Source organism: Furipterus horrens, unplaced genomic scaffold (assembly GCF_987537825.1).
Source record: "Furipterus horrens unplaced genomic scaffold, mFurHor1.1.pri manual_scaffold_5, whole genome shotgun sequence".
Lineage (NCBI taxonomy): Eukaryota > Metazoa > Chordata > Mammalia > Chiroptera > Furipteridae > Furipterus > Furipterus horrens.
This window is the reverse complement of record NW_028327175.1, coordinates 118,438,249-118,465,445: the sequence shown is the minus strand read 5'-3', so window position 1 is coordinate 118,465,445 and position 27,197 is coordinate 118,438,249. Positions and strand designations below refer to the sequence as shown.

General features: G+C 47.9%; 2 protein-coding genes and 1 non-coding gene across 7 annotated transcripts in view; all 3 read right to left on the bottom strand.

Annotated features, from left to right (window-relative positions):
- CLCN7 (Cl-/H+ antiporter 7) overlaps window positions 1-16,193 on the bottom strand; it is a 28,080-nt gene extending 11,887 nt beyond the window's left edge. For 3 of the 5 annotated variants that reach the window (XM_090277313.1, XM_090277312.1, XM_090277316.1), the window contains exons 1-7: window positions 15,996-16,193; window positions 7,811-7,882; window positions 3,734-3,805; window positions 3,527-3,592; window positions 2,915-3,047; window positions 2,518-2,627; window positions 1,674-1,754 (exon numbers count right to left, since the gene is read on the bottom strand). In XM_090277313.1, the coding sequence (XP_090133439.1) occupies window positions 1,674-1,754; window positions 2,518-2,627; window positions 2,915-3,047; window positions 3,527-3,592; window positions 3,734-3,805; window positions 7,811-7,882; window positions 15,996-16,148 (687 nt within the window). In that variant the 5' untranslated portion in view covers window positions 16,149-16,193. The remainder of the gene's footprint in view (window positions 1-1,673; window positions 1,755-2,517; window positions 2,628-2,914; window positions 3,048-3,526; window positions 3,593-3,733; window positions 3,806-7,810; window positions 7,883-15,995) is intronic. The other 2 variants (XM_090277315.1, XM_090277314.1) reach the window with 1 other exon arrangement.
- LOC150009492 (U1 spliceosomal RNA) lies at window positions 6,249-6,412 on the bottom strand. The gene has a single exon (XR_016511606.1). It is a non-coding gene; the product is annotated as a U1 spliceosomal RNA (small nuclear RNA).
- Window positions 16,194-21,909: 5,716 nt separating the features above from the next.
- PTX4 (pentraxin 4) lies at window positions 21,910-25,815 on the bottom strand. The gene is given in 3 exon segments (XM_090279178.1): window positions 21,910-22,550; window positions 24,357-24,990; window positions 25,678-25,815. Coding segments are annotated over 3 exon segments (1,413 nt in total).
- Window positions 25,816-27,197: the final 1,382 nt, after the last annotated feature.

Here is a 27,197-nt window from a genome sequence, read left to right as displayed (position 1 = left end):
GGAAAATCCACACAAAACCAATGGTGAAGAGAAGAAGACAGGGGTTCAAATAAATGATTTAGAATATAAGGAAGAAAAAAAACAGTCAATCAGTATAAAATGAGAAAACAAGAATTGAAAAAAATGAGGGGAGGCTTAGGAACCTCTGGGACAACTTTAAACGTGCCAACATCCAAATCATAGGGGTGCTAGAAGGAGAAGAGCAAGAAATCGAAAACTTATGTGAAAAAATAACGAAAGAAATTTTCCCTAATTTGGTGAAGGAAATAGATATACAAGTCAAGGAAGCACAGAGTCCCAAACAAGTTGGACCCAACGAGGACCACGCCAAGACACAGCGTAAGTAAAATGTCAAAGATTAAAAATAAAGAGAGAATCTTAAAAGCAGCAAGAGAAAGTCAGAGAGTTGCCTACAAAGGAGTTCCCATAAGACCATCAGCAGATTTCTCAAAAAAAAACTTTGCAGGCAAGAATGGACTGGCAAGAAGTATTCAAAGTGATGAAAAGCAAGGACCTACAACCAAGATTACTGTATCCAGCAAAGCTATCATTTAGAATGGAAGGACAAATATAGTGCTTTCCAGACAAGGTAAAGCTAAAGGAGTTCATCATCACCAAGCTATTATAGGAAATGTTAAAGGGATTTATTTAAGAAAAAGAAGATCAAAACTGTATACATGAAAATGACAACAAACTCACAACTATCAACTAAGTCTAAAAAATAAAAACAAAATTCAACTAAGCAAACAAGAATAGGAACAGAATCAGGTATGGGGATCATTCAGAGGGTTATCAGCTGGGAGAACGGAGGGGGAGAAATGGGGAAATGGTGCAGGGATTAAGAAGCATTATTTGTTCGTACAAAATAGACAGGGGAAGTTAAGAATAATACAGTAGTCCCTCTCTATATCGCGGTTCACTTATCGTGGCCTTACTGTCTCGCGAGATTTTAAAAGATATTATTTTTAATTATTTATCGCGGATTTTTCGCTATATCTTGGGATTTTGCAGTACTGTATATGTACACTGTTAAAGTTACGTAGGTTTAAGAGTGTAGAATAAATGTAAGGTTCCTACTTCGCGGGGGGGCCTAGAATGTAATACCTGCAATAAGTGAGGGTATGACTGTATAGGAAAGAGTGAAGCCAAAGAACTTACATGCACAACCCATGGATATGAACTAAGTGGGGGTGGCAATGCTGGAGGTGGGGTACTGGGCAGAGTGGAGCAAAGAGAAAAAAATTGGGACTACTGTAACACCATAATCAATAAAATATACTTAAAAAAATAGTATAGGAAATGGAGAAACCAAAGAACTTATATATACCACCCATGGACATGAACTAAAGGGGAGGGACTGCCGGAGGGAAGTAGGGTAACAGGCAGAGGGGGGTCAAAGGGGAAAAAACTGGGACAACTGTAATAGCATAATCAATAAAATACACTTTAAAAAAAGTTAATACAGGTCACAAAAAAATGTGCAGAGAAAATTTTTACCACTTTCCTAAGAAAGTTTACAGAAAATCTGCCAGTACATCCATATACATGCTCATCAGTGGATTCATAGTGGATCTGTGTGAATTTTGGAGGAGTAAGTTGACAAACAAAACGCTTCTAACCCAGCAAAGAATCCCCACGATAGCATCACTCTCCCAAACAAGGGTTTACCTCACCTTGAGCCGAACTACATGTGGGATCTTCACCCCGTTGAGGAAGCACTTGATCTGGGGGATCCCACTGCCAGCAGCGACTGGCTGGAAGGAGAGGGAAGTGAACATGGAGCTGGCCAAGCTGAGCAGCTGTAGGCCCAGGGAGACTCAGCCTCATGGTGCTCAAGATGGGGGGAGGGGACAACATGGACTGGACAGGACAGCTGCCTGGGGAAGGGACTTCCCACTTCTGCCCACCCAAGATGCAGAATGACCACTGAGGGGTGCAAATACTATGGGATGTGGGAGGGGCTGGGAATGTACATGGAAGGAGGCCCAGTGCCCTTCTATGGGGAAGGGGGAAGGGGCCAGGGTGGAAACTCTAGGACAGACAGAAGGTACATATCATGCACCAGCTGAGAGAAACCAAAGTTCCTTGGTGGGGCACCACATTGCACTCCAGACAGAAGCTTCTACATGCTTTCCCCTCTTCCTTCAGACACCTCACGACAAGGGAAGAACAAAGGAAGAGGCAGGCCATAGGAAGGGCTTCTGGGAGAAATCCCGGAATGAAGGAACACCCTAGAGGGGTCTGATCCCCTCAGGCTGCGGTTGGGGATCCCCTCCACCTGGACCCCTTTGTTGGGTCAGCCATGTAAACTCTGGGGACCCCCTAGATGTGGTCTGTGTGCTTCCCCCCATGGTCCTTGCTGTGTAAGATGCAGGGCAGGGAGGCCGAGGCACATTTTCTGTTCTCACTGAACTGTTTAACATCTGCACCAGTGTGACCATGCAAACCTCACTGGCACAAGCTGCAATAGGTGAACTGGAGGAGCTCCCACCACCCAGGGCTCCCTCGTGGCCATACCTCTATGAAGGCAACAATCACGGAGCCAACCAGCACAAACGCCGAGTTCAGCGTGGCCCACAGCAGGAGGGAGAAGGACAGGCCTCCTTTCTCTGTGAACTTGTCGATATCTGGGCTCATCAAGGTTGACCATCAGCTCCACCATCAGATGTGCCACACCCCCAGCCTGCCACACCAGTGCTAACTGCACATCTCAAGAGACATTCCACAGCCCAGGAAGAGATGTTACCTGCCCAGTCCCACCTCTCCCAGTTGGAGGGCAAATACCCAGGCCCAGAGATGTCTCCTTTTGGACCCGCTCTGGGCTGCAGGGCCACTCTGCATGGCCACTCATGGGACGCTATGCTCTGCTTTGAGCTCCACCCTATCTGTGCTGGGCACCTTCATATAAGGATACTGTCCTTGACAACCTTGTATTTCAGGCCAGCCAACTTCTCCACCATGATGTCAATGAAGCAGGCCACGAGCCCTGTGAGGATCCCTATCATGGCACAAATGACCCAGCGCTTGATCTCCACTGTACGGAAGGCCTGTGGGGAGGCACCAGTCAGAAGCAGGTGCAGGGGCAAGACATCAGCCACTAGCTGCTCTGGTGACATGACTGGCCCTGGAATTCCACAGACTGCCACCATGCACAGTGTGCTGCACTCCACATCCCCAATTCCACGATAGCAGTCTCCTGTCAATGTCTCAGATGACGGAGCACTGGGGTGGGGGTGGGGGGGTCCTTCCCAACCAACCCGTAATCAGTTGTTGACATTCTGGCCACTGTAGCTGACATGTCTAGGAACAGCCTCTTTGCTGTATCTGGGATGTAACACGACACCCTTTCCTGTACCAGGTGTTGGGTGTCTGTTGTTCCAGGAGACAAACCAGAACCCACAGCACAAGGACCGAGTACAGAAGGGAGAAGGAGGGGAACATATCACCACACCCAGGTAGGAGAGCAGCACCAGACCAGCCCCTGGGTCACCAGGTCAGTGTCTAGGCTTTCAGACCCCAGACTCACCGCGTGGTTGATGCGCCTCTCCTCCTCCAGGAATAGCTGGTTCTCACTGTTGTCGTAGTCCAAGCTCTACAGACCAGGGTGGCAGAGAACACAATGACGGACCCCAATGTCCCAGGTTCACAATGGGCAGCTAGTAGGTATGAGGCTGGAGAGGGGACGAAGTGCCTGGGACTGTATAGGGCAGGGGCACCCAGGGAGGAGGCCCACCTCATACTTGAGGGACAGGAGCTTCTCATTGTGCGGGATCTCCTTGGGGAAAGGGTGAGGAGGGTCCATCTCCTGTAAAGGAAGAGGCAGAGCCATGCACTGACAACCTAGCATGTTGAAGAATGAAGCACAAATGAGGAGAGGATAGAGCACGTGTCCTCTCATCTCATAAGGCTACTACTCTCCTGACCCCAAAGCTAGACATGGATGCCATGAGAAAGAAAACTCACTACAAATGCACATCCCTTGTGAACACAGACAGTACTGTCAACAAGACGCCAGCAGGTTGGATCCTGCAACACACCAAGAATACAAGGGTGGATTATCACTTGAAAATCAATTGGAGATTATTGCTCTTTGTACCAATTCCTGGCACCTGGCTCCTAAAATCCTGGCCATCTCTGGGTAGTGTCTTTTGTGAACTAGTGAGATGAAGGGAAGATGGAGGATCCTGGGCTTTAGAATGGGGACTGGCTTCGAGAGACCAAGGTGTGGTCAGAGGACTGGAACTTTCAGTCCCTCCTTCCGTGGAGGGTGAGGGGCTGGAGACTGAGCTAATCACCAATGACCAATAGCAATCCGCTTGTGTAATGGAACAACCAGAAAAATCCTAAATAAAGGTTTGGGGAGCAGTGCTCCCAGAGAGGACATGGAAGCTCTACACCCTTCCCTGTTCATCTATTGTCTGCTGTTCCTGAGTCATATCCTTTATAATAGAGGAGTAAACATAAATAAAGTATTTCCCTGAGTTCTGTGAGCCCTTCTAGCAAATTATGGAACTCAAGGAGGGGGTCATGGGAAATGCAATTTAATTTTTTTTAAGATTTTATTTATTCATATTTAGGGAGAAGGAAAGGAAGGGAGAAAGAGAGCTCCCTTGATGATGTGCAAGAGATACATCATGGGTTGCCTCTCACACGCCCCCAACTGGGGACCTGGCCTGCAACCCACATGCCCTGACTGGGAATCAAACCGGCAACCTTTCCATTCGCAGGCTGACACTCAATCCACTGAGTTACACCAGCCAGGGCAAGGGAACTGCAATTTAAAGCTTGTTAGTCACAAGCACAAATGACAATCTGGACTTATGACTGGGGTCTGAAGTGGGGGCAGTCTTGACTCAGCCCTCAGCCTACGGGGTCTGTGCCAACGTCCTGCAGTTAGTGTCAGAATGAACTGACTTGTAGGACACCCAGGTGGTATCTGGAAAAACAGAATTAGTTGGTGTGAGGAAAAAACCTCACGCATTTGGTGTCAGAGCTTTATGAGTAAAAAGTTTAATGCCATTTTAATAAAATAAAGGACAAAATATACATGATCTCAACAGACACAAAAAAATCATCTGACAAAATTCAACCCTTCTTCATGATTAAGACACTCAACAATTAGAATAGAGGGAATTTCCTCAACCTGATAAAGGTAAAATCCCACTCAATAGTTAGACTAAGCTTTTCCCCTAAGATCAGAAATAAGACAAGGAAAATTCCTCTTGCCACTGCTATTCAGCATTGCCCTGCAGGTTCTACTAGGGCAATTAGGCAAGAGAATGAACTAAAAGGCATCCAGATTGGAAAGGAAGAAGTGAAACTCTTATTTGCAAATGACATGACCTTATATGTAGAAAATCCCCCCAAATACACTAAAAACTGCTAGAATTAATAATGCATTTAGTAAGATTGAAGGCTACAAGATCAGTATACAAACATCAAATGTATTTCTATGCACTGGTACTGAATAATGTGAAACAAAATTAAGAAAACAACTCTATTACAACAGCATGAAAAATGAAATCTAAAATTTATTCCTAAAATACATTTAACAGAAGTGTAAGATTTCGCTCTGGCTAGTGTGGCTCAGTGGATAGAGCGCTGGCCTGGAAACCAAAAGGTCACAGGTTCAATTCCCGGTCAGGGTACATGTCTGGGTTGCAGGCCAGGTCCCCAGTTGGGGGTGTGCCATAGTCAACCAATCAATGTTTCTCTTTCATGTTGATCTTTCTCTCCTTCTCTTTCTCCTTCCCTTCCCCTCTCTCTAAAAAAATAAAATCTTTTTAAAAAGTGTAAGATTCATATGCTGAAAATTATAAAACATTGTTGAAAGGAAGGAAATGAAGACCTAAATAAATGGAAAGATATCCTGTGTTCATCAGAAGACTTAATAAGATTCAAAACAATTCCTATCTGAATTCCAGCTGGAATCATTGAAGAAACTGACAAGCTGATCCTAAAATCAATATGGAAATACAAGGGATCTCAAAGAGATACTGCCATCCAACCTGACAGGTGAAGCCCACAGAAAAAGGCATTCTGGCCTGAAATACAAGGTTGTCAAGGGCAGTATCCTTATCTGAAAGTGCCCAGCACAGACAGGGTGGAAGAATCAAACTCCCTGACTTCAAAGCTACAGTCAAGACAGTGCTAGTGGCTCAAGGACAGACACAGAGATTAATGGCAGACAATCTAGAATTGGAAATAAACCCTCACATTCATGGCCGATTGATTTTTACCCCTCCCCGCAGGGGAGAGTGTGAACACAGCCCCTCACTACCACAATTTATGCACTTGAATTTTCCACATTTGGGGAAATTTCAGGGGTCAGCACATCCGGAGTGCAATACATCAGTCTTACCCTGGGAAAACCACCTTCATGATCATGGTATCTCCCCTGCAACTGATTTTTGACAAGAGAGCCAAGACAATTCAATAGGGAAAGCATAATCTTTTCACAAAGCACTACTGGGAAAACTGGACATCCAAATGCAAAACACTGAGCTTGGACTCTTATCTTACAACATGCACAAAATTAGTAAAAAACAGATCAATATCTAAAACTACAGAATGCTTAGAAGAAAACACAGGAATAAGTCTTTATGATCTTGGACTAGGCAATAGTTTCTTAGATATGACAAGAAAAACACAACAGAATAAAACAGAAAAATTGGACTTCATCAAAATTAAAAGTCTTTTGTGCTTCACAGGACACCATCAGAAAGTGAGAAGACACACACAGAACAAAGTGTCTGAGAATCATGTATCTGAGGAGCAATTTGTCTCTACACTACATAAAAAACTTTCCTTTTTAATTTTTTATTGATTTTGAGAGAGAGAGAGAGAGATTGCTTTGTTGTTCCACTTACTTATGCATTCATTGACTGCTTCTTGTAAGTGCCCTGACTGGTGATGGAACTCCCAACCTTAGTGTATCGGGACGATGCTCTAACCAACTGAGCTAGCCAGCCAGGGCTTATATAAAAAACTCTTGCAGCTCAAAAAACAGAAATAACTTGATTAAAAATGGGCACAAGATCTAAATAGACATTTTTACAAAATTGAGATACAAAGGGCCATTGAGAGATGAAAGATGCTCAACATCACTGGCCATCAGGGAAATGAAAATCAGGACCATTAGACACCTGAGGAGGAAGTCAAATGCAAGTCTGGGGGAAAGGCCCAGGAACTGTTCCCGTGGCAGGTGCTGGACAGTCCAGCCCTGACACAGGGGCAGAAGAGGACACCATAGGTGTCTGGGGACACCCACCCTAGGATGTCTGCTCTGCCCCCAGGGCCCTCCTCCAGCCTACCTGGGGTCCCCCTCCCACCCATGGCACCAGCCCGAATGGCCTGCTTCCTGAACCTACACACAGCATGCTCAGTGTTTTACACCTCTCACACACTCGCCCCATCTGTGTTCATCTGGCTTGGCTTCTAGGAACATGGTCCCTTGGAATGGCATTCCCTGGTCACCCAGGCTCTGGGGACCCCACTGTTTTCTCCTCATCCTGTCTCTGAGCTCTGCACAGTCCATGTCTGTCCCCAAGCTCTGTACTGCCCTGCCCATGTCCGTCCCTGAGCTCTGCACAGAACTGTCCACGTCTGTCCCCAAGCCATGCACAAAACTGCCCACATCTATCCCCAAGCTCTGCACAGAATGGCCCACATCTCTCTCAGAGCCCTGCATGGCCTTCCCTACATTCACCATCCTCTGGTTTGGCATTTACTGTCTGCCATCTGCTAGGCTGCAATTCCACAGAGCAGGCCTCATCCTTGCTGGGGATAAACAGAAATGACTCCCACTCACTGGGTCCAGAAGCTCATCGTCCAGCTCCATGTTGCTCATCTGTCCAATTTGGAAAGATGCCGAATGAGGCAACTGGAAGCAAAAGAGAAATGTGAGGGCACTTAGCCACAGGGCCAAGCTGCACTGAGCATCACCACCCCACCAGGATGGCCTGGTCTCACCTGGCCCTGCTTGGGGAGCACAGACCCACACCTGCTGTATGTGGGATGACAGCAGGAACAGCGCTGGACCCAGACCTGCCTCCACCACCTACAGCCTGTCACCAAGAAGTTCAGCCTTGGAATGGGAAACTCAGGTCTTCCCTACCCCAGAGGCCCCACCCTCCCTTTTACTAGGGCACTTCAGAGATTAGAAATCTGCCAGCCACCAAAACCCAGGGCTGCAGGCAACCATGCTCATGTCCTCCGGGCCTAAAAAAATCAGGCACTCCAGGATCCTAACTCCAGAAGCTTTTATGTCACCCCCTCCACCACATTCTCTGTGTCCCCATCATGAAACCAAGTGGTTCTGCCAAGGGAATCCGGCATAGGCCTCCAGGCCAGCTCCCCAGACATGCAGTCTGAGGAACCACCTCCATGGAGCAGGTGTGCCCTCAGAACCCAGAACTCTCCCTCTGGGGCCACACTCCAGGACCCAGTGGGCAGGTCAACCAGAGGACAGACAACCAGGAGTGTGACTTCTCTTATACTCACTGCTGGGGCATGGCAGAGGCCCGAATTAGGCCACAAAACACAGGTATCAGTTACATTTTCATTTCAGAGAAACAACAAATCAGTTTTAGGGTATGTCCCAAATAGTGCACAGAACATACTTGGACTCAAATGATATGTTGTTTCTCTGCAATGCCAATGCAACTGGGTGCCCTGCATTTTATATGGCAGCCCTACGCGCAGTGGAAAAACAAGCAGCCATGACAGGAACAAATTCTGCTGCATACTCAACAATGGATAGCCAACGTCTGTGACTCCACTACAGACATTCACAGTCAGGGGAAAACCACCTGTGCTGCCTTGAGTGGCTACTTAAGGAGAGAACAGAAGTGAGGGGGACGAGGGGTCTCAGGGGACAATGGCCGATGGGGTGTGTGTGTGTGTCCGAATCCCCTGGGGGGGGGGGGGGGGTGTGTGTGTGTGTGTGTGTGTGTGTGTGTGTGTGTGTGTGTGTGTGTGTGTGTGTGTGTGTGTGTGTGTGTCCGAATCCCCTGGGACTTATGTAAACAATTACAACCAACTGGGGGGCTTAAACTGAGAAAATTTTAATCTTTCCCAGCTCTGGAGGCCACAAGTCCAAAATCAAGGTGTTGGCAGGCAGCTCTCCATCTCAAGGGTCGTGAGGCGGCTCCTTGCTGCTGCTTCTAGCTTCTAATGAATGCAATCCCTAGCATTCCTTGGCTTCTGGCTACATCAAAGTTCTGCTCCCGTAGTCACACGGCCTCCTCCCTGCATGTGTGTCCAAATTTCCCTCTCCTTATGAGAACCTGTCACTGGTGTCAAGACTATCCCAGTCTGACCTCATCTTAACTTGATCACGTTTGCAAAGACCCTATTTCCATGTGAGGTGCCATGCACAGGTTCCAGGGGTTAGTAGCTGACAGATATTTTGGGTGGCAATACGTGAGGTGTGTGTTCACTTGATGATCATACTCCACTTGCACAACTGTGCACTGTTCTCTATGTACATACAGTAGTTGTCAGTAGAACAGGTGATTAATGTTCTTCTAAAAACAACTGACAATGCCCCTAAACTGCTGATGAGAAAGGCAGGTGGAAGGGACCAGCCCATTGGCTGATGTACTGGCCCAGGAAGGAATCCCAGTGAAGAGTGAGCTATAACTAGGTGGCCCGGTACTGGCTGCACTTCCCATCTGTCAGACAGGACACGTGACCTGGAAGCATGCACTGACCGAAAGCCGAAACACAGCAACACCAAACAGACTTCCTTGGGGACATGCCCACATATGCAGACCAGGCAAGCAGATGGGGAACAAAGATGGACAAACTCAGCTGAACAATGCTCAGGTAGTACTGAGTCAGACTTATGAAAAGAAAATAGGAACACCAATACTGCCATCCAACCCGACAGATGAAGCCCACAGAAAAAGGCATTCTGGCCACTTTTATTTGCCACTGATCATTAAAGCAGCTCAATTATATCAGGCAGTCATACCCACCACAATGTGGCCTAGAGTCAGACCTCACAAGGCATTTCTTTTGACATCTAAAGAGAGTTTCTGGGCACAGGCTGTGTCTGGCACAAGGCCTAGAGGAGGGGCAGGACTCACTCGTTCAGGCGACAAGAGTTCCCCAACACCTGGCCTTGAAAAGGCCAGATGAGCACAGGAGTGGCGCTCTGTGAGCAACATGTGGATCCAGGAGGCAAAGGCTGATGAGTGGGAGGGGCTGGGCCCTCTCCCTTCTCACCTTCATGTTTTCATCATTTCCTTTCTGAACTTTATGCGCATCTTTTAGGAACTATCTCTTGCAGTGAAAAAAAGCCATTTACTTTTTTTAAAGTTTATTTTATTGATTATGCTGTTACAGCTGTCCCAATTTTCCCCCCATCTGCCCCTCTCCACCATGTACCTCCCATTTCCTCCAGCAAAAGTCCACTGCCAACCCTTTAAGAGAGGACACCTGAGAATCCCAGTTTCTTCCACCACTCCAACGCCTACTGGCTTTTACAGCCTGAAGTTATGGGGACTTATCTTGCTGGCACTGAAACCCTGGGCTTGGTAGTCTGGTGTGGGGCTGGGATCCCTTGCTCTCGAGATATCCCTCCCAATTTTTATCCACCAAACATGGGTGTGTGAGTGCCTGTTCTGCATCTCTGCCCCTCCTACCCAACTGAATGAATGTGGCTTCTTTAGTTCCTTGGTTGTTGAACTCTCATACAGCTCGACTGTTTGATGATTCTGGGTGATAGTTTTGTAGTTTAGTTGTAATTTTTGCTATAGTTGTGTGAGGTGAGCCGTGTTTACCTAAACCTCCATCTTGACCAGAAAGTTCCTTCTCTTTTTTTAAATATAAGTTAAATACTTGTTCCTCAAACTATTGATATGCATAATAGCTTAGTTGAAATCTTCCAGAGCAGGATGCTGAGTGAAAGCAGCATTCCTGGAAGATTTACATACTGTGCAGTCCCACTCACCTGACATTCTTGAAATGTCAGGCCTGGAGGGATAAGAACAGATCAGTGGAGGGGGGGGGGGCCTGTAAGAGTGAACAAGGGGATCTTCATGGTAATGGTTATGCTCTGTACCTTGATTGCAGTGATGCTCACACAGATCTGCACGTGTGACATAGTAGCAGAGAACCACAGGCATTGTGCCAATGTCAATGCCTGGTTTCTGCACTGCACTATTGTTATGTTAGATGAAACATGGGGAAGGTGCGCAGGCCCTCTCTGTACTGTCTTTCAACTTCCTATAAATCCATAATTATTGAAAAATTTAAAACATTTATACGCAAATGGGAGTACATCAAACTGAAAAATGTCTGTGTATCAAAGGAATCAATTAACAAAAAGGCAGCCTACAAAATGGAAGAAATACATTTACAAATAGATTTGATAATGAGTTAATATCCAGAATATATAAAGAACTTGTACAACTCAATAACAAAAATACTTAACTTGATTAAAAAATGGACAAAGGACTTGAATAAATATTTCTCCAAGGAAGACATACAACTGGCCAATAAGACATGAAAATGTGTTCAATATCACTAATCACCAGGGAAAAGTAAATCAAAACTACAATGATCCCATTCACACTTCTGGGGATGGCCAGAATAAAAAAAAACTAAACAGAGAATAACACGTGTTGTGAGGATGTGAAGTGAAGAAGTTGGAATCCGGTGCACTATGGGCATGAATGCAAAATGGTGCAACTGCTGTGGGAAAACAGTATGCAAGTTCCTCAAAAAGTTAAAAATGTAACTATCACATGATCCATGAATTTCACCTCTGCGTGTATACCCAAATGAATTAAAAGTAGGGTCTCAAAGAGATATTTGTACACTCATATTCACAGTAGCATTATTCACAATAATTAAAAATGTAGAATCAACCCAAATGTCCACTGATGATGAACGGATAAACCAGGTATGGTATATACATGCAAGGAAATATTATTCAGCCTTAAAAAGAAAGGAAATTCTGCACCATATTACAACATGGATGAACCTTGATTACATTATAGAGAAAGTAGCCACAAAAAAAAAAAAAAAAATTCTGTATGATTTCCACTTATATGATGTATGTGGAATAGTCAAATTCCTAGGGACAGAAAGTAGAGTGGTGGTTGCCAGGGCCTGAGGGAAGGGAAAGTTAAGTGTTTAATGGGCAGTTTCAGTTCTGCAAGATGATAAAGAGTTCTAGGGATGGGTGGTGGTCATAGTTGCACAACAGTGTGAATGTACTTAACACTACTGAACTGTACACTTAAAAATGGTTAAGATGGTAAATTTTGTTATATGTTTTTACCACAATTAAAACAAATTTAAAAAACAACTTAAAGGTTGGTCATTCTGCCACTCTGCATTCTAACATCCTCCTTGTGTCCTGAAGACACAAGGCAGCCAAAGCCAGGGGCTCACAGTCAAAGAAACCAAGTTTCCCATAAACAAGTTAAGTGTAAACTATGAGACCTGAGCTCAGTGGATGGGTGACGAAGAGACACTGAGGCTGAGACCTAAAGGAAAAAGGGGGCAAGTTGTGCGGCAGGGTGGGGGGTAGACAGAGTGGGAAGAGCCCCACTGCTGCTCCCTCTGAACACTGTGGCCTCTGCAGAGGGTGGGGAGGGGTATCAAGCCGTGTGTCCTCGCCTACCTCCCCAGATTGTGAACTTCCTGAGGGCAGTGATTCTGGCCACCCACACCGGTCCAGGATAGGAGCCCTTGCAGGGAGAGCAGGGTGACCAGCCTGGACCCTACAACGTGGTGCTAGGGGTGTGCAGATGGAGAGGAAGGAAGACAGGAAAAGGACAATGGGGCAGAGAACTTCCTAGAGGGGTTCCCCTGCTGGTGGGAACCACCTAGAGGAAGACAGGAGCTCACTTACGATGAGCAGAACTCAAGGGGCTAGATGACAAATGATGGGCCTGCAGCTTCCCTGCAACCCCCCTAGCTCCCGGCATGCTCAGATGTAGTCTGTGGCATCGGGCCACCACGGCAAGGGACGGTCCCATGAGTTAGCCCCAGTTCCCAGAGAAGTGAGATCTTCAGAATGATTCTGAACACCCACTGGGAAGTCTCAGGCAAAGCTTCCCAAAGCAGAGGTCCCTGGAAATATCTTGCATTTACAACCACTCTAAATACCCAGCTCCCACCTCAGAGCATGTTTCTGGTTCAGATTTCCCTCTCTAAGTTCTTTAAACAGTCTACTTCCTATTGCCGAAACACATGACCATGACTTGCTGGTTGACCTCACCCTCTCTGTATCCTTGCAGCAGATTGATAATAACTCACTGGATAACCAAGATCCCATAAAAAGGGTACAGCAACCTACAGGTGGCTCTGAGCAGTCTGGTCCTGGATGGACAAAGGCTGAGCTCAGGTTGTTCCCCAGCCCACTCTGCTGAGGGTTGTGCCTGCTCCTCACTTGGTACCTAGCAGCCTCACAGGGCAGCCACTCGGCCTCACTCTGCCCAAAGCAGTTACTTCAGGGGTGTGGCAGGCTGTGCCCATGCTGAGGTGGCAACAACACCATGGTCCAATGCCAGGACGTGTTAAGAATAAGCTCTCGTGTCCAATTCACCAGAGTATTTCCATAGAGCACTTGTCGACCCCGGTCTTCATTTTAGTTCAAATGGCCCTGGACTGAGAGCAGCTTACAATCTGCCTTCTGCTGCAGCACTAGGAATGGTACACAAGCCTAACCATGAACTCAGCCCGCTGGTCCAGAGCAGACCCTCTCTGCAAGAAAGCCAGCAACAAGGATTTTGTCAGCTGCCAGTGGAGTTTCACCATAAACAGCAACCCAAAGACAATCACTTTTGTGAAGCTGTTTTTAGTGCTATTGAGAGTGACTAACGTTTACTGTCTTGTGACAGGCACTGTGCTCAGTGCTGCACTTCTATTAACTTCTCTGCAAATAAGGTACCTGGATACCTAGTCCAGAACAATGCTCTTTGCACAAATGCCGCTAGTCCCCTCTTTGCCCTAGTTCACATGAGGAGGGCTAAGGATCCTTTAACACTGGAATTTCCAGCTTCCTGTAGAGCTCTCCTGGAGATAAAGCAGCTGTCTCCTACAAGTCTGACCTGGCTTCTCACTCCACTTGCCTCACTCTGGTTGACTTTCCAAACTCTCACAAGGTCTCAAACAGACATTCCTTTATCCTTTCCCATCTGCCTATCTGCCTGAGGATCTTGCACTCCTCAAGACTGGACCCAAATGTGACCTCTCCTGCCCTTGGGGACCCTTACACAGACCTCACAGAGCACTGGCCTGTTTCTCCATGACTCTGGTGCCAGTAGGAAGCTGCTTCACATACCTCTGTGTCCCAGGAAACGGCATGCAGGCAGCACAAAGTACATGCACAATAAATTATTGAAAAAATTGAGAGCAGCTAATCAGTCATTATTAAATGCAAATAGACAAACATAAAAGTTTGCAAAGATTTAAGGGAATGATTATTAAGGGAGATCAACAGTCTCCTTAAAAAAATAAATAAAAAAGGCCACCTCATGTATCTTAGTTGCAAAGAGAAAAAGAAACCCCAATACATTCATTCAGTCCCAAGATAAACCCAAATTCATCCTCAAGGTTTCCAATCTCTTTATCTGTCTACTGTGAGGGCCAGTTTGTATAGACTTCAGGTAACTTTCTTTTGAAAGAGGAAAAAGGAACAGAAATGTTCCAAGAAAATAACAAAGCACCCACATCCCCTACTTAGTGGACTACTTTAGACCTGACACAGAAATCATTTCAGCAGATTTCTCTCAAATGGAGCTGAGCATCACCCTACCAGCAAAGGTCAGACTCTGAGCTTCACCGTACAGTGAATTTCCAAGGGACTGGGAAATCTAACAGTAAGTTCTAGAGAAACAGCCTGATGTCCTTCTTAATCCTTAAACACTGTTATTTAAAAGATAGATCTAGAACAGGGGAACAAAACTAAAGAATAATCACAAAACAAAATAAGACCAATCAATAAAAAATTCCTTAACTCAAAATTAACACAACACATGGATATACATTAAAGACACAAACTGCATCACTGACATGCTGAGCACATTTTAGCCACCGTGACTTGTTGCTTAGTGTGTCTGGCTGCAATGAACTGCCAAGGGAAACTGAGTGCAAATACTTGTCATTTCTAAGATCGCCCTGAAGTCTGTACTGATCCCTGTAGAGAAGGGTGGCAGAGTTCCTCAGTTAATCTCACTGGAGAAAACTCTGCAATCCAAACTGTTAAAAAAATCTCCTGGGAATTGTTAAGTTTCTCATGTATTTATCACAATTTTGAAAAAGGAAATAAAAGAAGAAAAAGAAAAAGATCACCTGAGTATAATTCCATCTGCCTTCCCTTTAAAGTCATTTTGCTGTAAACTGGCAGGAAATAAATTAGCTTCATGCTGTCAACGACACGATAGCAAACGTGCTGGTCTGCTCATCCCGCCCATGACGCACCCGAGTGTAATGGCGAATTCCACCTGCTACTAGATCCTGCTGGGCAGCTGGCCCAGAACTTCTTCCCAAGACTCCAGAACTGAAGACCTGCGTTCCGATGCTAGCTAGCTCTGCCATTTGCCAAGGTAGACCCTGGGAGCGTTCCCGAACCCGTCTGTGGCTCAAACTTCCTTGTCTTTAAAATGGGGATGAACCACACGAGTAGGCATTCACCGAGTCCCCGTGAGGATCAGCTGGGACCGCGCACTGCGCGGGCCACGCCAGCACCGGCCTAGCAATGGACGACCGCCCGAGGACCCTTGGCCTGTCAGAGCCCCAGGCCCCCGACTCGCAGCGGCCCACGGCCAGGCTCTTCCGTGTGCGAGCCGCCACGGCGAGACCGGCTCCCGCGAGAGGGGAGACTGTGAGGCGCGGACCCAGGGCTGGTACAGGTTACCAAGAGGCCGTCTCTTTACGCCCCGCCGCCCCGCTCTGCGCGGGGCCCGGAGGTGTTGGAAGTGTCTGCCGGCCGTGAGGCCAGGCGCGAGGCCTCCAGTCTACCCCGAGCGTCTCACCCGGCGGGCGGCCGCAGGCCCGGCCCCGTTCAACACCGACGTGCCCTCCCCGACCGGCGCCCCGGGCCGTGCAGCCCTCCGCAGCAGCGGCGCCGCCTCATCGTCATCCAGGTCGCGGCCAGACCAAGAAACCTTCTTGGAGACGTTAGCCATGGCGCACCGCCGACAGGTGTTTTTTCTCGTGACCCGCGCTGAGGCCACGTGACCCAAGACAGCGGCCGCATGACCTTGGTGGCTGCCACGTGACCGCGAGCGGGGGAGGGGGAGCGCGCAGAGCCTTCTGGGAGTTGTGGTCCAAGCTCCCGGCGCGATGTGGCAGGCAGGACGGGGCAGTGCAGCAACGGAGGTTTGACAGAGGTCTGACAGAGGGGCTCGCCCCCTGTCTGGAGGGAGCAGAAACCCGCTGGAGGAACTTCAGTCTGTTAGCATAGGCCTAGTCCGTCAGATGCCCCTGGCTGGTTTGGCTCAGTGGATTGAGCGTCGGCCTGCGAGCTAAGTGTCGCTGGTTCGATCTTCCAGTCAGGGCACATCAGAGAAGGAAAACTCTGACTCCAAAAAACCTCCGCTGCCTTGCGGCATACCTCTTCAGGGGAAAGGCTAAGGGAGTAAACCCTAACAGAAAATCTGGAGCCGGAGTCCCTAAGGCGGTTTGACGTTGTAGTCAACACCGGCAACTCCTGCGGCGCACCTGAAGCCAAGCTGTATTGACTCCGTCTTTCCCTTGGACACTTCAGCTGCGAAGAGAGGGGGGGTCTCCTGCATGGGCAACAGCAGACCCTCCATATTACCCTGCCCAGGCTCCGTAGCTTCAGCTTCACTGGAGAGGACACTCCAGCGTCATCGCAAGATGTCGATTCAACACGGGAGGAGACAGATACCGGGTCACTCCCGAGTCGGACTGCACAGCCATTCTCGGCGGTGCAGATAGACTCTTAAGAAGCTACACCATTGTCTCTCGAGACGGACGGCTGCCGACGAAGTCCGTCAGATCCAATCACGACATAGCGAGTGGAAAAAGAACCCGGAGTCCACACTAACAGGAAAAGACGGAAAGGGTCGGTGGGGAATGAGGGCTCTCTCTTCTTTGCAATACTGAGGGGGGGGTCCCTCCCCAAATCACAATTATCTTCTGGAGGGTGGGCCCCTTGTAGTACAGGCTTCCCCCGCTAGGTGAGTGTTCTAGGAACCCATCTGTATCACTGTACTAACTGGCATTATTGTGAGAGGCTGCGTTCGACTTCAGTGAAATTTTTTTGAAGGCTTTAAAAATATATATTTATTTATTTTTAGAGAGAGGGGAAGGAGGGAGAGAGGTATAGAAACATCAGTGTATGGTTGCCTCTCATGAGCCTCCAGCTGGGGATCCAGCCTGCAACCCAGGCATATATACCCTGATTGGGAACCAAATCGATGACCCTTTGGTCCACAGGCCAGGGCTGAAGACTTTTTCAACATGTTTGGCCATTTCATGGTGGGTGATTTATGAGCATGCACCTGCCCACACCACATGCTGAGTGTTCAGCAGCTTTTTACCAAAAACAGTGTGACTCCTGTGCCCTGCTATCCCTATTCACACAATATCGCCTGAGTGATTTTGTTTGTTTGTTTGTTTCCCTGGGTGAAAAAAGTCCTCAAGGGCAATGTTTTGCCCATGTGGAAGAGGTGAAACAAAAAACGGAAGAAGCACTAAAAAGCATCAACATCGACAAGTTCAAGAACTATTTTGAGCAGTGGAAAAAAAATCTTAGGTGTATTTCATCAAATGGAGGGTGCTTTGAAGGCTTTGAATGTGACTGAAATTTTAAAATGTGAGAATAAGTACACAATTTTTTATAAATAAATTTTGTTTTGGGGGGTCCCTCCCCCGGTAGAATGCCATCAACTAATAAATGTAGAAGAAAGGCTCGAATTAGAAACATCACCATTTTGCCAGCACTGTAGTAATGTCTGATTCCGGCCAGAATCCTTAATGCAAGCTGAAGCCATTGGGTTAAGGTTTGTTGGGAAAAATATGTACATAGTCTCCTAGTATTATACCTTCCTGCAGATCACTTATAGTGAAGAAGAGAAAAGAAACCTGCTTTAAGAAATCTGGAAGACTCCATCTGAACCAAGGATAGGCTTAGCATCATCACCATAGACTGGCATCATCACAGGCCTCCAGATGCGCTGCACTGGGCAGGACACAACGTTGTCCCTGTAGCATTCCTGTAGAAAATGCTTCCCTGAATCCCATCACAAAGAAGAAATTAGATAAACCCAAATTGAGGGAACTGCTAACAACTATGCAGCTCTAATCAGTAGTGTTAGTATGGTGCAAGACAAAGAAAAGCCAAGGAACTGCCCTCCCTTGCCAAAAGGGTAACCAAAGACTCCTCTGTGGCTTTGGCATTATTGGGACATAGGCAAAGATTGGTTATACATTGTGCATTAGGTAGTAGTAGTATAGAATTGTTCAATCACCCAGTGTGATCATTGTCTTGGGATCATATCAGAAAAGGTCCTTGTTCTCAGGAGATACATACTGAAATATGTAAAAGAATGTGTTGTGATGTAATGTCTGCAACTCAATCTCAAATAATTCACAGTGTAATCAATCATAACATGTAGCTACCCACAGAGAGAGAAAATGTGATAAAATGTTAACACTTGATGAATCTAGGATAAATATATGTGATGTGGAATGTGTTTGTCTCACAACTCTTTTTAGGTTTGAAAATATTCAAAATAATAAGAGTTTTAGTTTGTTAGAGGCTCTGAGGCTGAGAAAGTAAGGGAGCCCCTCCCACTACATAACTCAAAATCAAATCAAAACCAAACTAAGAGAAAGGAGGACCAACTGGGTTATGAATTTCCCCTGTGGTTATTGGGTAACATTTTTTAGAAAATACTAAAAACAACATTCTTTCAAAAGAGGTGTTTTCTCAAAATGAGTGTGACCTGGCTTTTCCCTTTCTAGTGATGATGACAGGAGTGTGGTGATGCCCAATTTGTGGACAAGGGCATGGGGACTGGGAAGGGAAGCTGGCTTGCAAAAGGCGCTGAGGAGCAGGTTGAACCTGACAGGCTTGACTGAATTGAGTGGATGAGTACGGTGTGCGTGAAGATGTCCGGGGAGGCAGAAGAGCTGAGCAGAATGCTGGGTGCATGAGAATAGTCCATGGGATGATGGGCTTCTGTGGGGAGGGCAGACCACCTCTGTTACTAAACAAGGCAGGGCTGATCCCCAAAGTCATCCCTGTCAGATGAGGAGCCTGAACTTGTCCTTTTGCTAGACAGGTGGCCCTTTGAGAGGACAAATGGAACAGGGTGGGAAAATGGGGAAGGGGAGAACCCAGCCTGGAAACATGGTCAGGACCCAGCTTCCACAGCAGGAGAAGAAGGGTTTTTGGTCCTTTTGTCCTCCTTACCCAGAAACCCAACACACCCTGGTCAAACGTGAGATTTTATGGAATTAGCGGTAGATGTGGCTCATGCTTCAAAATGCACATGGACTTTGTTGCTGACCCCCCACCCCCACCCCGGGGATGGTGGGTCATGTAAGACCATCAGACCCTCTGATTCAAAACCTGGATGATCTTTCCTTGTCCTTCGAAACAGAGTTCAGACACCTTATCTGGGCAGGCCAGTCATTACCAAAATCTCAGCCATCTGAACTTCCAGCAAGCTGTCCTAACCCCGACTCCAAGCCCTTGCTGTCTTGCCATGGCCACTCTGCTCTGCATTCCTGGATGGCCCCCTCCCCACAAAGCATCTTAAAGTCTGCAGCCCACAGCGAAGGCCCCTCCACCAAATTCCTATGGCTTTAGGGTCCTCAGACATGCAGCTAAATGATACATCCTAGGTCCCCCCATGGCATTATAAGCACCTGAAAGCAGGGGAAGGGTGGAATACAATGCCCAGTATGATTTTTGTTTATGCCAGGGACCTTGCTGTCCCTAAAGAAATAGTAATCAAATTGCCAATCTTCCCAAAAGAAAGGTGTCATCCCTCCCTGATCAACACCGGACTGGAATGGAGCAAAGCTCCAGAAAAGGCCACAGGAGATGAATATATGCTGGCACAATGCAAGGGGAAGCAGAAGCCAGTGACTCAGGGAGCCTTCACATGGCCACCCAGGGGGTTTCCAGTTCTAGAATGCCTCTTCTGATCTTGACTCATGAAAGGTAGAATGGAGTGGGCAGTAGCTGGTGGGGGCGGGCGTTGGGGAGGCATTGGGCTGAATCAGCTGAAAGCCTGCAATTGCTGGGGCCACAGAGAACTCTGCAGGGATAGAAACCCTGCTAAGGGACCCAAGGGACTAATTTAGGGCACCTCTCCCAGAGAGGGGAGGTGTGTTTGGGTCTTTGTGGGGAATTAAAAATATTATAGAGTTAACTTACATCACATTGAAACTTAAAGTAAATCATACCTGTTCTAAGTGTCAACGTGTTTTTTACATAAAAATTAGAATTCTAAAACAAAAAATATGTCTAATAAAAAATGAAAAAAAAGATCGTCCAAATGACAGTTAATTATCAAGTGTTGGCAAGAGCGTGGAGAAATGTGAACCTTCATATATTTGCTGGTGGGAATGTAAAATGATGTGTCACTTTAGAAATCAGTTTGGTGGTTTCTTTGAAAGTCTAGACATGAGTTTATCATATGATCCGGAAATTCTACCTCTAGGTATCCACTCAAGATAGATAAAAATGTATGTGTATACAAAGACTCATATGAGAATACATATAGCAACTTTATTCACAATAGCCCCAAACTGAAAGCAATCCAAATATCCATCAACTGCTGAGTGGATAAACAAAATGTGATCCATTACAATAGAATGTTATCCAGCCACAGGGAGGAATGAAGCACTGACACCCACTACAACATGAATGAACCTGGAGAACAGTCGCTGAGTGAAAGCATCCAGACTCAAAAGAGAAACTTCTGTGTGATTCTATTTATATGAAATGTGAAGAACAGGCTAATGCACAGAAACAGGAAGCAGATCAGTGATTGCCAGAGCTGGGGGAAAGGGCTGGAGTGGAGACAGAAGTGACCACGAATTGGCATGATATGTGTGTGTGTGTGTGTGTGTGTGGCAATGAAAATGGTGATGATTACACAATTTGGTAAATTTACTAAAAATTTTTGAACTGTACACTTAAAATGGGTGAATTTTATTGTATGTAAATTATACCCCAATACAGTTGCTTTAAAAGAATTACCTTCATTGTTAATGTTTATTTCTGAATAGGCTGCGTTCTTTGCAGGTCCCTTTTCCTGAGGCATATATAACCTCAACAATCATTACAGGGCCTTGAGGGAATATCCCAGGGCTCCTAGTAAATAGGGGGCTGTAGTATTAGGGGCCAGGAAATGGAGTCTCTGGCCCTTTTCATGAGATGTTGGAACAAGGATCACCCAAAGGGAAACTTTATAAGCCACCTTGAGAGAGCACAATGATAGTTTACATGCTGCCTATTTAGTTTCAAGGAAAACAGGAGTTCTCCATGAAGTAGCCTGTAATGGCAGCAACCCCACACCCAGAGGAGTCTCCCTGTAGGAGTCCAGTGCTCCCATCTGGCCTGGTTGGGCCTTGTTAAAATTATATCATACTACAGAGAGGGTAACTCTAAGGATGCCACCACAAGGGAAAGAATGCAATCCTTAGGGACCCTGACTTATGGCCCTGCTCATCGCCCTCTCTTCCCCTCCATGTTTTTGCATGCCCCTCCATGGAATGCCCTAATTCTCTGTTAGACACCAGGCGTGCCTGGCCCAGGTTAGAAGCAGTATCCTGCCCTTCTCTCCCCAGTCTGGGTGGGGTCCCTCTAGGGAGCGTGCTGGGGTAGGGGATGGTTGAACAGAGCTGAAGACTTGCTCCTCTTGCAAGCCTAGAGCATGACTGCAGCTCCTAGGTGGTGAGGACTCATGGACAGAGCTCTAGGCAGGTGCAGTTTACCCTCTGCACAAATCCACCTATGAACGCGGCATTAGCCAGTGTCAGGATTGTGCCTGGCGGGAACTCCTTCCCAGAGGCCAGCTATGAGACTTCCTTGGGGACCAGTGCTCGGTCCCACATGCCTAGGCCTGCCACACTCCCCATGAAGGCCTCGGAGCCATCAAACCCACCCCCCATGCTGTCTTGCTCCTGGCCCAGCACCAGGGACCCTCTGGGAGGGATCTCATAGCCCTCCCTGAAGTGGGAGCCAGTGGCAACTAGCCTTCGGTCCACATGGAGCCAGTACCTACCCAGGACCGATGTCCAGATGACACACACATGGTGCCACTGGCCATCTAGTAGTGACTGTAGGGGCAGCTCTCTGAAGGCTGGGTCTCCAATCACGAAGTGGATGGAACCGGGGGCCAGGGAGTCCTGGCGATGCAGCACGAGCTTGTTATCATTCTCCTCGGTGGCATAGGAGAGGAGGGTGCCCAGGTGACCTGAGGCTATTTGGACCCAGCTGCAGACAGACAGGGCCCGCAGGCCTGAGAGGAAGCTGGGGTTGAGGAAGACCACATTCTTGGTGGAGGTGTTTGGGAAGATGAGTGTAGTGCCCACATTGCAAACTAGAAACAGAGGGAGGAGAGTCAGTCCAGGTACCACAAGTCCACCCAGAAACTTCCAGAAGCTTCCAGAAATATCCAGAAACACCCCGCTACAGGCTTTTCCTTTGCCCCAGGTGGGCAGGCCTAAGATGCCAGTAGCTGACCTTCATCAAGCTCTGTGAGGCATGTGTCTCATTATCTGACAGGAGAGAAGATTAACAACCAGGGCGGTCATGTGCCTAGCTTGGCAGCAAGCCTGAGCTGACTCTTCTCACCCCCAAGAAGCCTCTGTGTGAGTTTCCTATGGCTGCTGTAACAAATCTCCATAAACTCAGTGGCTCAGAACAATACAGATCTAGTATCTTGTAGTTCTGGAGGTAAGAAGTCCAACACAGATCTCATTGGGCTAGAATTATGGTATTGGCAGAGCTGATTGCTGGACACACCAGGGACAAGCCCCTTCCTGCCCTTTCCAGCTTCTATAGATGCCCACACCCATGGCTTGAGCCCCATCCTCCACATTCAAAGTATATATCCCTCTGACCTCTGCTTCTGCTGTCTCATCTCCTCTGACCTGACACTCCTGCCTCCCTCTTAGAAGGACCTCTGTGAAGACACTGGGCCCATGCCATAATCCAGGATCATCTGCCATCTCAAAATCACATTTGTCCTCTTTGCCACATGAGGTGACATATCCACAGGATCTGAGCGTCAGTACATGGATGTCTTTGAGGGCCATCATCCTGCCCACCAGACTTCCTGCCAGGTCTGCCTGACAGAAGCGCGCGCGCGTGCGCGCGTGCGTGTGTGTGTGTGTGTGTGAAGGAGCTGTTGGCCTGTGGTTGCTGTACCTGGTGTGAGGTTCTGATTTGCAGGCTGGGGGCAGAGCCTGGAAGTATGCTTTTCTAGCCCAACATCCAATTGGATTTGAGGATGGACGGTATTCTGTGGCTGGTCCCCAGCTCCTCTCTTCACCTTGGGGGCTCCTGTCATAATCTAGAGCAGTTGTCCTCAGCCGGAGATGACTGTACCCCCAGGGTACATCTAGCAATGTCTGCACATGGTTTTCGTTGTTAAACCTACAGCCCTCCCTTTCCCGCAGCCCTGGCAGTTTCCTAAAGGTCAGCTTGTTGGTCCTGTCTTATTGGGGAGGCTGCCAGCATGCACTGGATGAAAGGGAACCCTGCTTCAGATTAAGGGGCCCCAGGGGCTGCTAAATGAGACAGAGGGTGCAACCTAGTCAAAGATAAAAGTTAAAGACAAACTGGAATCTAGTGGGTGGAGGCCAGGGATGCTGTTAAACACCCTACAGTGCCTGGGACAGCACCCACAACTAAGGACCGCCTGGCCCCTAATGTCAGTAGTGCTTCAGCTGAAAAGCCCTCACCTGGAAGATCAGAACTGTTTCTTCAAAGGCTCAGGCCCTCCACAGATGGGCACAAGGCCTGCGAGTTGCTGGCTGAGCCAGAGCCCTACAGAGGGCTTGTGATGGTGATAGTCGAGGGCATCAGTGGGATCCCACCAGTCCTCATGAGGCCAGTCTTCAACTTGGAATGGGTGTGTACTGACCGCCGGTCAGCACCCTGTCGTGTGTGCGCATTCACTCCTAATGCCCAGGCCAAGGGGTGGCCTGACTTGCTGCGGACCTACAGACTGGCTGTCACTTCAAAGGCCCCTTTCTTGTGGGATGGGCTATGTGGGGCATGAAGCCAGTGTCCTCTCCATACAGCCCAGGGAGAAGACTCTTCAGAGGGGATCAGAGGCTTAAGGAAGAGCGAGAGGGAAAAGTGGAGGTGGAAAAGGGAAGGGCAGGCCCAAGGTACTTACTCTCTGCCAGTGTCTCAGGGGGCCATGCCTCTTGGCTGCCTGGGCCTGGGGGCTCCTGTGTCCCTAGAAGACAGCCAGCAAAGTCCTGAGGTGGGTCCCTGGGCTCAGGTGAAGCACTGAGTGCCTTCCTGACCCCCTGCAGCTTCAGGGACCTTAGACTTGGCAGCCCAGGCTGGGCAGGGGCCCATACAGGGGCTGTGGTACCAGGAAAAGCCACCTGAAGCCACCCCTTGAGAGCAGCCAGCCTGGTGCCCTGGCTATGGACAACGTGTGTCAGGTGATCCAGTGTGTCCTGCAGGGCCCGCATGTCCAGGGCCAGGCCAGACAGGGTTTCTCTCTGTGCCTCCTGCTCCTTCCTCTCCCGGGTGGGTTGCTGGTTCCTCTCCCTCAAGGCGTAACCAAAGGCTAGCAGCCTAGAGTCTACCTTCCGGCTTCTGTGTTGTGTCTTCTGCATCCAGGTCTTGATGTGGCCCAGGTCGCTCTGTACAGTGGCTTGTGACTGGTTGACTGCCAGAGCTAAGACCTGGCTCTCCTGGGCCAAGTTCTGGAACTGAGCATCAATGTTGTAGGACAGATTGTAGTTCCTAGCGATGGCCTGCAGCTATGTTAAGGTTGCCTCTTGGAACCTCCTAAACTGTAGGGGACACATAGCAGCCTTGGGGGCCAGGGCCCAGGAGGGTACAGAACAAGCCTTCCCTGCCATGCCTCTGTGGCGCCCACCATGAGCCAGCCAATCACCATGACAGGCCCCATCCCAGCAGAGCTCAGAGGAGGGGGAGCAGACCAAGGTCAATTGGCTGCACTGTGTTGGGTAAGGGCTCCAGGCCCACAGACTGGCACCCCACTCTTTACCTCTGACCCTCAGGGTCCTCCTTATGTGTGGACAGACACCAGGATGGGTTGAATGAAACCATTTATGTGGGTCAAAGTGAGAGTGCTTGAGGCAGGCCTCTCACATGCAGGGCGCTTAGGAACTGGCTACAGACCCATATGGAAGTATCTTCTCCACGACAGACCCAAGACCTTACCCCCATGCCCAGTACTACTACCTCATCATGTCCCCCCACCCTCCACTCTCCATAGCACCAGGACACCTTTAGCTGCATCCCCGGGGACTTCCTATTCCTAGCCTCTGACACCCACCCAACCCTAATGGGGTCAGAATCCTTACTTGTCTTCGGAAACTTTCTGCCCAGGAAACCTTTCTGCTGCTTTCCAATTATAGGTGAAAATAATATCACTATTCCATTTCTGTAACATCTGTCCTTCCTCTGTCGTCAATTAAAAAAAATCAACTGCCCTGCAGGCTGAGAATATTTACCTGTTCCTCCAGTCTGCTGAGCCTCTCAAAAAATGGTTTTCTTTGCCCTGTAGGGCTAGCTTCCAGTGGTAAAGCCCCATGCAGATATACGAGCACAAAAATAAGGAAGAAAGACAGCATCTTTGCTGGGCAGCCCATTATGAGAAGGAAGAGAAGCAGGAGTTGCCACCAGCTTGTAGGATGCTGCTGCCTGCTTTGTTCTCCTGCCTCAACCTATGCTCCCTCCAGCATAGTGGAGAAGTTTTCCTTCAACTTTGGTGTGGAGTCAGTATTTCCTGCCACTCAATGAAAGGCATTTGCCTTCCAGCCCACGGGCTCTGGAGATTTGGAGGTTCCCAAAGAGACAAGCTTAAAGCAGATGCAGTTTCTTTGGAAAATAATTCTATGGAGTAGAAACCCTGTTCCTGCTGGCTCAGGGGTGGACAATGGTGATTGCTTTAGCAGGAGCACATGGACTCATGCTTCCACCAAAAGGAAGTTAAAGCAGGACAGGGAACCTGGCTGGGGCCAGGGAGTCCTTGGATCCAAAGTCTGCTGTGGGGCTCAGTGTCCTGCCATGAACAGAACATCCTGTGAGGACATCTCTTCCTTAGGTAAGACAAAGGACACGGGATTGGAAGCCACCTTAATTTATTTTGGGGAACAGGTTGTGTAATGGGCTGAATGGTGACCCCCCATAAGGTAGATCTGAGCCTTAATCCCTGTACTTGTAAACAGGACCTTATTGGGAAAAGGGTCTTTGCAGATGTACAGTAGTTCCCCCTTATCCATTGCTTTGTTTACTCTCTCTTGCTTAATATAAAAGCTCAGCCAAGGATCACCAGATACTTGGAAGCTCCTGACAAGAGTGACAGAAACCTGCCCAAACAGAATAGGAACCCAAGAGACAATGCAGAGGGCCAAGGAAAAACTCAAAAAGGTCCTAATCAATACCCTTAGAAAAAAAAAGAAAGCCCTGTGTTCACAAGGCAAGATAGAGATGCTACGAAAAATGGAATAATCAGAAAGGGAGAAGTTGCTCTTGAAAATAAAAGCTATGATTTCCCCCTCAACAAACAACTGAAAGGCAAAGTTAAAGCAATTGCCCAGAAAGTAGGGCAAAAAGACAAAGATATGGAAAAGAAGAGAAAAACATAACCCTTGAGATCAGTTCAACAAAAATACACTGTAGAGAGTGAAACTAAAGAAAACAGGTGGAAGAAATTGTTAGGGAGATAATCCAGGAAGGTGTTGCAGACAAGGGCATCCACTATTTTCAAGATCACATGCCAAAGAGCACTGCATCAAGGAAATGGCACTGACCCCAAGGCTCCTCTCACCAAGTGCCAGAACGCCTCGGACAAAGAGGAGATCTCGTGTCCAGAGAGAAAACCTGGTCCTATGGGAGGGATTGAGACTTTCCCCAGAGAACTGTTGGCTATCTCAGCAGCAATGCTGGCTGGCAAAGACAGAGGAATAAACCTTAACATTTCTGAGTGAAAATGGTTTTCATTTAAAATTGTGCAACTAGCTCAAATGTA